Source organism: Rutilus rutilus (genome assembly GCF_951802725.1).
Source record: "Rutilus rutilus genome assembly, chromosome: 5".
NCBI lineage: Eukaryota > Metazoa > Chordata > Actinopteri > Cypriniformes > Leuciscidae > Rutilus > Rutilus rutilus.
This window is the reverse complement of record NC_140213.1, coordinates 46,202,316-46,214,274: the sequence shown is the minus strand read 5'-3', so window position 1 is coordinate 46,214,274 and position 11,959 is coordinate 46,202,316. Positions and strand designations below refer to the sequence as shown.

Genomic DNA, 11,959 nt, shown 5'->3' with positions numbered 1-11,959 from the left:
CAAAGATACTAGAAAAGGCAGTGTCTTCACAACTATGCTCCTTTTTAGAAAGAAATGGTATCTGAGGATTTCCAGCCAGGATTCAGATCGTATCATAGTATTGAGACAGCTCTCATCAGAGTCACAAATTATTTGCTCTTATCATCCAATCGTGGTTGTATCTCGCTATTAGTGTTATTCAATCTTAGTGCTGCACTTAACACTGTCGACCACAACATTCTTTTGAATAGACTCGAAAATTATGCTAGCATTAGTGGAATTGCATTAGTGTGGTTTAAATCATATTTATCTGGGGCCGTATTCACAAAGCATTTTATCTTACCACTAGGAGTACTCCTAAATCGCACTAAAGGATTTTAGCTAGGAGTTTTCTCTTAAAAGTTATTCACAACGCCTTTCAGACCTACTCTTAGTAAAGAAAAATGACAACTCCTAAACAAAGCGTGAGTCTTCATTGCTATGGATGACGTCATTACTCATGCACGAGCTTGACTGAAGTGACCACCTTGATTAGCTGATGATTGTAACACGGGAATGATTCCAAACACCTCCCCTACGATGATGAGTGACAGGTGACAGGCCTGAGAATGCGTGCGCTACACAAGTAGTGTGAAGGACGGAAGATGATGAATAACTGAATAAATAGCCTAAATGAATAAAGAGTAAGGCAAAACAAATAGCCTAGTAGCCTAATGAAACATATGGATTGATGCAATATCTTTGCAACATTATTGAATTAATCTGTCACTATATGCCTCTGCCTACGTTTGCAAAGAGAAGAACATTTTAATTTGATTCACAATGAAACGTTACAATTAGTTTACATGCAATGAGTAGCCTAGTTTTGGTTGTTGTTGGTGGCGTTATTGCATCCCTAGTTATGCCTACAATGCAAAATTGTTCCCTCGCGATCGGAAGCTCCTGTAGCCGCCGCGTACGCATTTCAAAACATCGCAACGTGAAATGCCACAAAAAACGGTTTGTGAATAGGTCTTAGTGAGTTAGGAGTCCTCTCGACTTCGTTTAAGCTGTCCCAGGCTTAGGTGCTACTTTTAGGGCTAAAATGCTTCGTGAATTACTCTTAGTCAAAAAAATTAGGAGTCCTAAAGTTACGAGTGACACGCCCATTATTTTTAGGAGTTGCTCCTAAATTCGCCAGTTAGGAGCTACTTTTAGCCTTAAAATTGTTTGTGAATACGGCCCCTGATCATTATCAGTTTGTAGAAATAAACTAAGAGATGTCATATCGATCACAAGTTCAGAATGGAGTACCACAAGGCTCAGTTCTAGGACCATTGTTGTTCATTCTGTACATGCTACCCTTGGGAGATATCATTAGGAAGCATGGGATTAGTTTTCACTGTTATTCACAAAATTAACAGAATGCATAGCTGATCGGTTCTGTCAACACTGCATTGGCTCCCTATTAAACATTGTATAAATTAAAAAATATTGCTAATTACTTACAAAGCACTAAATGGTTTAGCTCCCCAGTACTTGAGTGAGCTCTTAACGCATTATAGTCCTTCACGTCTATTGCGATCTCAAAATTCTGGCCAGTTGATAATACCTAGAACATCCAAATCCACTGCTGGCGGTAGATCCTTTTCCTATTTAGCACCTAAACTTTGGAACAGTCTTCCTAACATTGTCCGGGAAGCAGACACACTCTGTCAGTTTAAATCTAGATAAAAAACACATCTCTTCAAACTGGCATACACATAGACCACTATACATTCCTATTATTCAAATCAGTTAAATGATCATTAGGCTGCATAGATTAGGTCAGTCGGAACCGGGAACACTTCCTATAACACCCGATGTACTCGAGAATGAGAATGGCATCTATGCTAATGTTAACTATAATCAGCCGGACCCAGGCTGTATCCAATTTAGATGGTGGACCTGCGCCTAGACACGACCACAACGCAAGTGTCAGCAGAGGTTGTCAACTTGATTGTCCCCTGTGAAGGCCTCATCGACACGCCAGCCATTGGCACTGATCTTCAACAAACTCGTCTCCAGTCCATACGTGCAAGATCACTCCGATCTTCAACCAGATGGAACTGGATAATATTTTGAATGTTCCAATCTGACTTCTGACCTGTAATGATGCCTGAATCGTTATCATAAACTGTTCGTTTGTTGGCCAGAGGAGTTTTTTTTTCTCCATTCTGTCACCTGATGGAGTTTTGGTTCCTTGACACTGTCGCCTTTTTCACCTTTCTTCGCCTTTGGCACCATTGGTTTTTGGCTTGCTTAGTTGGGGACATTTCATTTATTATTCAAAAATATTATTGATAACCCCCACTCTCCACTATAGAGAACATAGCCGTTAACCATCATCAGAGTAGAGGCCTGCTTTCCAAATTTTACAACATTTTAGTACTTTCCTCAAAAGAAAGTAGTCTTTCTTATTTACAAGCAAGGAAAACTGATTTACAAACAGAAATTTCAGATGATGAGTGGAACAATAGTGGAACAATTCTTGCCTGTTGCCACAGACGCAGACTATTAATACCAGGTTTAGATTGCTGCAGTACAAATGGTTATTTAGAACCTATATTACTCCTGTAAAACTTCACCATTTTGATTCTAATATTCCTGATGTCTGTGTAAAATGTGGTGTAGACAAGGGAACTCTTCTTCATTGTATGTGGCAGTGTCCAGAACTTCAGATTTTTTGGAAGGAGGTTACTAAATTTGTTTCCCGTTTGATTGAATGTAACATGCCTATGGACGGTAAACTCTGCTTACTTCACATTTTTCCTAATGGTTTTAAAGGGACTACAAAAAAGAGGAAGCTTGTTAGTTTCTGCTTATTGCAGGCTAAACATGTAATCGCTCTGAACTGGGAGGACACAGAAAGACCAAAGATAAACCAGTGGATTAAACTAATGTCTAGCAACCTTTTCCTTTTTATGTTTCTTTGTATATTTTTTCAGTTGTATGTCTGGAAAATGTTTAAAAATTCAATAAAGATATTTGGGAAAAAATATATATATATTATTGATCTGCCTGCATTGACACCATTATATCAGACCTGAACTGAGCTGGACGATGACATTATGGTTTTATCCAGAGTAGCTGTGGCTATATATATATATATATATATATATATATATATATATATATATATATATATATATATATATATATATATATATATATACACACACATATATACATATACATATATATATATATATATATATATATATATATATATATATATATATATATATATATATATATATATATATATATATATATATTAAATTGATAACTTTTTTTGCTTTTCTTTTTTTTTTACAACAAAAATGAACCATCACTGAGCTTACTTAAGCTTGACTGTGACACTATTTTCTTCCGGAAACAAATTTGTTGCATTATTTTCCTGTTTCCCAGTGACTTGACTTGACTAAATGAAGGTGACTTGACTTTAACCATACTAAAGTTCACACAACAACTTCCAGTTCAAACACTTTAAGGAAACATTAAAACTGTGTACAGCTTGCATCGGTCATTGGTGGACCATAAAGCTGAGTTTGCTAAGTGTGTTCCACACGCAGCCGCTAGATGGCAACATTAGCTTGAGAAGTGCTGTCAGAAATAATCTACACAAAAAATAAATGTAGCCCATTTAAAATTTGTTGTCATTATGCAGATTGTACAGTAACTGTTCAAAGTCAATTCGGAATTCATTCGGGAAGTACTTCTCAGAAAAACCCATAAGAATTACATCTTTGTGTTCTGTTAAGACAATGTAATACAATGTTCCAGACAATCATAATCTTCTATATTTTGTGATGTGATTAATTCAACAATGAATCAAAAGAATACATGTCTTCTCAACTGATTACTGATGTAGCATTGCATTATGGTAGCAGAAAGTTAAAATACAATTTCTTCACCTGATGGTTTTCAATCTATAGTGCACATCCTGTAGTAAATCACTGAGCTCCTTCACTCCTGATTGTCCAGGATCATTTCCTCTGAGATCCAGCTCTATCAGGTGTGAAGGGTTTGATCTCAGAGCTGAAGCCAGAGTTTTATAACCCTCTTCACTGATACTGCAGTCTGAAAGTCTGAAAAAACAAAACAATATTATGTATTCTTTGTTGAGAGATAGTTTATCATACAAGTACTTAATTAAAAATAAAATAATTCTGACAAACTAACAAAAATGTATGCTAAACTTGTTTGCTTTTCTCCAAAATGATCTACTGTATATATACATTAACCAAAACCTTTGATAATAAATGTATTAATTGAATCAACTGTCCAAAATAATTGATTGAACAACCACATATTGTTTCAAAATGAATTTCTTCAGTTATACACAAAAGGAGATGTTAGGCAGGATATTAGGGTGTCACAGTAAAACTGAGATGAAGAGTCAAATTATAGCATTCATTTTCATCATTTTATCTAATCAAACATTATAAATGTATATAGAAATGTTCAATGATATAACTACACACTTCAGCTTTTCCAGACTACATTGTGTATTTGCCAACAGAACACAGATCTTCTCAATTCCAGAGTTTCCTAGTTTATTCTCACTCAGATCCAGCTCTATCAGGTTTGAAGGGTTTGAATTAAACGCTGAAGTCAGAGCAGCACAACCTTCTGCTGTAATACTGTTATTATTCAGCCTGAAGAGAAAGAAAACAAAGACAGGAAACATTCTTTAGTTTATTTCTAGAATACAACAACAATAATAAAAAGAATAATGGTTCTTTTTCTGCAAACCCTTTAAAGAACAGCAATGACAGTAAACTATAAAATACTCACATCAGTGTGTTGAGTTTACAGTGTTTATCCTGCAGTAGAGCAGCGATCTGATTCACTCCTGTGTCTCCTAGTTCATGTTCACTCAGATTCAGTTCTCTCAGGAGTAACGGGTTTTTACCCACAATTCCTCTCACATACTCACAGGCTTTATCTGCAGTAGGACTCAAAAACCTGCAGAAGGGAAGATTAAGCAGGAATTAATTCAGTTCAAAACTAAACTTGATCTCATGAAAATACCAATTCAGAGGTTCTCCTCTGGCAGTTCTGGCAGTCTTGTCTTTGTTTAATATGACAGTGTCTTTGTTTGTGTTCACCATGTGCTCCTGCTCCTGTGTTCCTGCCTCCTTGTTTCCAATTCCCTCACTCTCTTGTTTAGTCATTGATTAGTCCTACACTGCTCAAAAAAAATAAAGGGAACACTTTTTAATCAGAGAATAGCATCAAGTCAGTTAAACTCCTGGGATATTGATCTGGTCAGTTAAGTAACAGAGGGGGTTGGTAATCAGTTTCAGCTGCTTTAGTGTTAATGAAATTAACAGCAGGTGCACTAGATGGGCAACAGTGAGACAACCCCCAAAACAGGAATGGTTTTACAGGTGGAGGCCACTGACATTTTTTCCCTACTCATCTTTTCGGACTGTTTTTCACCAGTTTTGCATTTGGCTAGGGTCAGTGTCACTACTGGTAGCATGAGGCGATACCTGGACCCTACAGAGGTTGCGCAGGCAGTCCAGCTCCTTCAGGATGGCTCATCAATACGTGCCATTGCCAGAAGGTTTGCTGTGTCTCCCAGCACAGTCTCAAGAGCATGGAGGAGATTCCAGGAAGACAGACAGCTACTCTAGGAGAGCTGGACAGGGCCGTAGAAGGTCCTTAACCCATCAGCAGGACCGGTATCTGCTCCTTTGTGCGAGGAGGAACATGATGAGCACTGCCAGAGCCCTACAAAATGACCTCCAGCAGGCCACTGGTGTGAATGTCTCTGACCAAACAATCAGAAACAGACTTCATGAGGGTGGCCTGAGGGCCCGACGTCCTCTAGTGGGCCCTGTGCTCACTGCCCAGCACCAGGGAGCTCGATTGGCATTTCCCATTGAACACCAGAATTGGCAGGTCCGCCACTGGTGCCCTGTGGTTTTCACAAATGAGAGCAGGTTCACCCTGAGCACGTGACAGACAGGAAAGGGTCTGGAGAAGCCGTGGAGAATGTTATGCTGCCTGTAACATCGTTCAGCATGACTGGTTTGGTGGTGGGTCAGTGATGGTCTGGGGAGGCATATCCATGGAGGGACGCATAGACCTCTGCAGGCTAGACAATGGCACCCTGACTGCCATTAGGTATCGGGATGAAATCCTTGGATCCATTGTCAGACCCTATGCTGGTGCAGTGGGTCCTGGGTTCCTCCTGGTGCACAACAATGCCCGGCCTCATGTGGCGAGAGCATGCAGGCAGTTCCTGGAGGATGAAGGAATGATACCACTGAAGGGCCACCACGCTCACCTGACCTACATCCAATAGAACAGTGGTTCCCAATTCCAGTCCTCGTGACCCACTGCTCTGCACATTTTGTAGGTCTCTCTTATCTGACATACTCAGTTCAGTTCATGGAGTCTCTCCTAATGAGCTGATGATCTGGTTCAGGTGTGTTAAATAAGGGAGACATACAGACATGCAGAGCAGTGGGTCACGAGGACTGGAATTGGGAACCACTGCAATAGAACACCTCTGGGACATTGTGTTTCGGTCCATCTGACATCACCTGGTTGCACCTCAGACTGTCCAGGAGCTCAGTGATGCGCTGATCCAGATCTGGGAGGAAATACCCCAGGACACCATCCGTCGTCTCATTAGGAGCATGCCCCGACGTTGTCAGGCATGCATACAAGCACGTGGGGGCCATACAAACTACTGAGTACCATTTTGAGTTGCTGCAATGAAATTTCAGCAAAATTGACAAGCCTGCTGCATAATTTTTTCACTCAGATTTCCGGGGTGTCTTTGAATTCAATCCTCTGTAGGTTGATCATTTTCATTTCCATCAAACGATGTGGCATCCTTTCGTTCATAACACATTACCCAGTCCATATTAGTATAGATATCCAGCATGATATTTTTCCCCATTGAGATCTGATGTGTTTTCAAAGTGTTCCTTTAATTTTTTTGAGCAGTGTAGTTTGTCTGAGTGTGATCTTGTCTAGTCTGCTGGTTTGTCAATAAATCCCTGAACACTCATTCTGCATTTGAGTTTTCCCTCAGAGATCCATGACAATAATATATAGCCACACAAAACATAAAACTTGCCAAAACCCACTGGCAAAAGTAATGATTATGAATGTGTCGTGAAAAACAGCAAGGAGACAGCCTAATCATTCATTGATATGTGTTTTCACCTGACTCGTCACTTCTGCAGGACAAACCTATATGCAAATTGATTACATAATCTGAGAATATTTTTTGCAGTTGAATTAGTTAATTTCAAAATAGACATTTCAAGCTTTCTATAAATATATTTCCTATGTCTGTGATGCAAGTACACTGAGTTTCATTCTATTTTTTGACATGCTCAAGTTCACAGGGACTGAGACGGCAGACAGCGCGTCCTGTTTGTTTTCATTATTTTATAAAAGCACAACGTTTTGTTTTTATATTGAGCGTGCACAAATAAAATAAGCCCCTATACAGTTTTTAATTATGTATTAATCTTACCTGTATGACCAAAAGTAACAGAGTATCTTAAGTTAAATGCAAGTGATTGCACCGGCACCTCCATGTTAACTGTCATGCAGCACACTGCTATTCAACTTCAACACTCTGCACAAACATATGAATATGCACCAAATAATATCACACATTTTTCTATGTTAGCATTTGAGCGAGCTGTAATATAAAGCTGCTAATAGTTAATGTGATAAAAATGTGATGAGGCATATTTGCGGTCGGTGAATGATAGGCGAGCATTTAGATTTCCTGCCCAACTGTTATTACCACAAGGACCAGCCAATAATGATCCATCTGTCGTGGACTGCGTGACTTGCCACTTCCTCTGGAGTTTTTTTTCTTCTGCGACTTACCAACTAATACAATTTTGGTCAACTAAGCCTCTTCTTGTTGACTACTAGGGTGCAGCCCTAATCTGTACATTATGTTTTGTTTGTTTTTTCATCACGTCTCACCTCAGTGTCTTGAGTTGACAGTTCTGATCCTGTAGTAAATCATCGAGCTCCTTCACTCCTGATTGTCCAGGATCATTTCCTCTGAGATCCAGCTCTATCAGGTGTGAAGGGTTTGATCTCAGAGCTGAAGCCAGAGCTTTATAACCTTCTTCTGTGATACTGCAGTCTGAAAGTCTAAAAGCAATTGAATAAAGTCTTATAAGTCAAACAATTAACTAACTTTCTTTTTCAGGATTATCATATTCATAATTCTCAGGCCTTAAAAAGTCTGACAATAATTTTTTATATATATATATATTTTTTTTTTTTTTTTTTTTTTCTGTAAGTGACAACACTGACATAAGATTTCTGCCCATGTTTAAATTCAAACCTGAGTATCTGCAGTGTACACTGTGAAGTTCTCAGTAGAGTGGAGATTTCTGTTACTCCAGAGTTTCCTAGTTTATTCTCACTCAGTTCCAGCTCTTTCAGGTTAGAAGGGTTTGAATTAAACGCTGACGCCAGAACAGAACAACCTTCTGCTGTAATACTGATGCAGTTAAACCTGTAGAAAAATAAAAATGGTGTATGCATAATTTTATCCACGAATATGAGATTTGCATTATAACAGATTTTTTAAAATTACTTACTTCAGCTTTTTCAGTTGACACAGTTCATTCTTGAACAGCACAGAGAAGATCTTCATTCCTGAGTCTCTCAGTTCAGTCACACTCAGATTCAGCTCTGTCAGATTTGACGGATTTGAATTTAAAGCTTCAGTCAGAACATGACAATCTTCATCTGTGATTTTGCTGTTATTCAGACTAAATAAAGAGAAACATAGTTAGAAGTTTTATTTACACATTTGAAGAGTTGACAACTACTGGTTATGGTGATGATGACATTGCAAAATATACATAATACGCTAAGGTGCAAGTTCACACTTATAATAAAAAAAATATATTGCTATGATAAAACTTACATCAGTGTGTTGAGTTTACAGTGTTTATCCTGAAGTACAGCAGCAAGTTTCTTCAATCCTGAGGGTCCTAGTTTACATTCACTCAGATTCAGTTCTCTCAGGAGTAACAGATTTTCACCCAGAACTCCGTTCACAAACTGACAGGCTTCCTCTGCAGCAGAATTTAAAAACCTGGAGAAGGGAAGATAAAGCAGGATTCAATAAAATTCTTGACTAAACCTTTATTTAAAGTAACAACATGTAGTTTTTCAACCTTCATAATACATTTCCAAGACCCTTGTGATGGTACATCGACTTACAATAGGTTGAATGACACGTCTGCCAGAGCCTGACGGGGTCTGTATCGCTTTTACTGGCACTATGTAACTTCGGGGAGCGGGTAGTAACCAGAGCTCAAAAAGAACTACAAAATTCGACTGCTTTACGGCATACGTCACTTCGCCAATCACTTCTTCAAATTCGGCTGTGACAGGCCAACCAGCGCGTTTGTTTTCGTCATGGCTGAAGCAGCAGCGAAACGTAAGAAGTCCAAGGTTTTGTCGGAGTAGAGTCGGAAGAGGAAAAGGGAGAGTGATAAACTGAAAGGCAGGACGAGGATCAATATTAGTCGAGCGTTTGCTCGCTGGCGTGAGCTTATCGTCAGACCGATGCTGACTTGGCCGTCATGCTGTTGAACTAGTAAGTAAATTGCTTGCAATTCCGCTTCCAACCTGTAGGGCGACCGCAGAGGAAAAGCTCCATGTTGTTGCTTTAACCCTCTGGGGTCTGAGGTGTTTTTGGGGTCCTTGAGATGTTCTGACATGCCCTGACATTTGTGCTTTTTTCAGTTGCTTATAAACATAGTAATGGCAAAAAAAAATTACACACTATTTAGCACAAACAGGGCTACCATAATATGTGAGCAACAAGAATGTACATGTCTGCATTTTTGAGAGAATAATGTTTATGCGTGGTTATTGAAAAAACTAAAAACTAAAGTTTCTGAAATAAGACCACAAAACACACACTAAATATGTGCCAATAAGACTTTTGTCTAATGGATGTCATCGCCTAGTGTTTTTTCTTCAAAATTATGTGAAAATCACCCTGCCTAATCCTTCACATAACACAATACATTGATTTGAATTTTGCAAAGCACTTTCTGTTTGGAAAGGCAATATTCGAGTGGGCGTCGACGATCATGCATATGTAGTGGTTCACACCTGAGGACCGCATACTTAATGAGCCATTCATTCAGGTGAGTCACTGAGCCACAAGAATGCAAGAGCAACAGTTGGAAGCATCTCAATTCTTTTTTATTTTTCCACATATTGTGCTTGCAATTTGGCCTATAATAGCCAAGGAAAACATGTAATTGTGCAGTTAATTCTCATACTGTATTTTCAGTTTTGGAATATTTATCCTCTCCCCAAATTTGTCACTAATAAAACACAATAAAAATTATTTAAAGAAAAGGCTTATATTTACCTTTTAATAGTTTGTTTACATCTACCTTGTAAATATTTAAATAAACAACAATTCAAGTGTAATCTTTCTTTGTACAAACTAAAGTATACATTTTATCATACATATTTCAAAGTTAAGGATTTGATTGATTATTTTTGACAAAAAAATTGGCAAATAAAAGCTTATTTGAGGTGGCAGATATTTTACAGTAAAAATGTATAATCTATCCAAAACTAATCAACGAAATGTTGTCTTTCATATGTCTGTAACATAGGTCTTTCATTTTTATTATAAGGAATATAAATGCTAATTTGCAGTTTAATACGTTGCTTATACAAATATATATATGTGCATACACACACACATATGTGTATATATTTATACACAAAAATAAATTTTATTTATATTTTTTATATACATTTTTTTTTCCACAAATTGTGCTTGTAAATTGTATAATATCCAAGGTAAACATGTCTAGTAATTGTGCAGTAAATTCTCATACTGTATTTTCAGTTTTGGAATATTTATCCTCTCCCCAAATTTGTTACTAATAAAACACAATAAAAATTATTTAAAGAAAAAAAAATTATATTTACCTTTTAATAGTTTGTTTACATCTACCTTTTGAGGGACATTTTCCATTATTATTATTATTCCTCACAGCGCTGCGAGACGGTGTAAACAAGTAATGATCTGAATAAACTTGTGCTTTCTCGAGCTGATATGGGGCTCGAGAAAACACAGCCCCTCACAGGTTTGCGCCGTGGATTCCCGCGAGTCAGACGCGGATACTGTGTTTGTTTTAGGCTCGCGCAGTCTTCACTCGGACGCGCGCTTCAATCCGTTGTGGAGACTCTCTTTTCGTTCCAGTGAAATTACAAAATAAAATACACACAAGCATGTCTCTGCCTGATATACAACCTCTGATAAACATAATCTGATTTGACAAAAAAAAAAAAAAACGATATGAGTGCGGATTCGAACTCAGAACCTCTGACACGCTAGGCAAATGTTCTACCACTAGACCACTTGAGTTCACGTATTTACTCACGTGAAAACTCGGTGTTTACTCGGCGTGATCAATTCGCTCTTGAACATGCTGCCGTTCGTCTGAGTTACAATCTTCCTCTGAGGAAAAGCCAAGGTGAGTTATTCCTCGCTGTCCAGGATCATCTGAAGGGCGTCTTTACCGGAGAAACGCGCCATCCTCTCTAAACGCGATGAACTATCAGTGAATCTGATCTGATGAAACTTCGTGTTTTCAAGGCATTGATCGGGGGGCGGGTGCGAAGCATAGATCACCTAAACTATTTACCATGTCAATAGCGCCGGGGGCGGGGCGGCCTCAGTTCATTATAGAGATAATTAGGCAGAAGGAAAAAACGGTACCTCTCCTTGCTTTCAAACGGATTACATGAGTTGAAAACATTTGTTTTTTTTATTAATTACTTCATTTAAAAGAAGAGATTTCAAGCTTCATAAAGACATATATCACGTGCCTGTGTGAGAAGTATTCGCTGAGTTATGATTCATTTTCGGACGCGTTTCAGAATGGACTACACGGACAGAGAGAAGGCAGAA

The 11,959-nt window shown here is 38.3% G+C and overlaps 1 protein-coding gene across 1 annotated transcript in view; it reads right to left on the bottom strand.

Annotated features, from left to right (window-relative positions):
• Positions 1-8,596: 8,596 nt before the first annotated feature.
• The window catches only part of LOC311291139 (uncharacterized protein), a gene marked incomplete at its 3' end in the record, with an annotated part of 311,624 nt that continues 308,261 nt past the window's right edge, over positions 8,597-11,959 (bottom strand). Inside the window, exons 37-38 of the mRNA XM_084410012.1 lie at positions 8,933-9,103; positions 8,597-8,774 (exon numbers count right to left, since the gene is read on the bottom strand). Coding sequence (XP_084266138.1) covers positions 8,597-8,774; positions 8,933-9,103 — 349 coding nt within the window. The remainder of the gene's footprint in view (positions 8,775-8,932; positions 9,104-11,959) is intronic.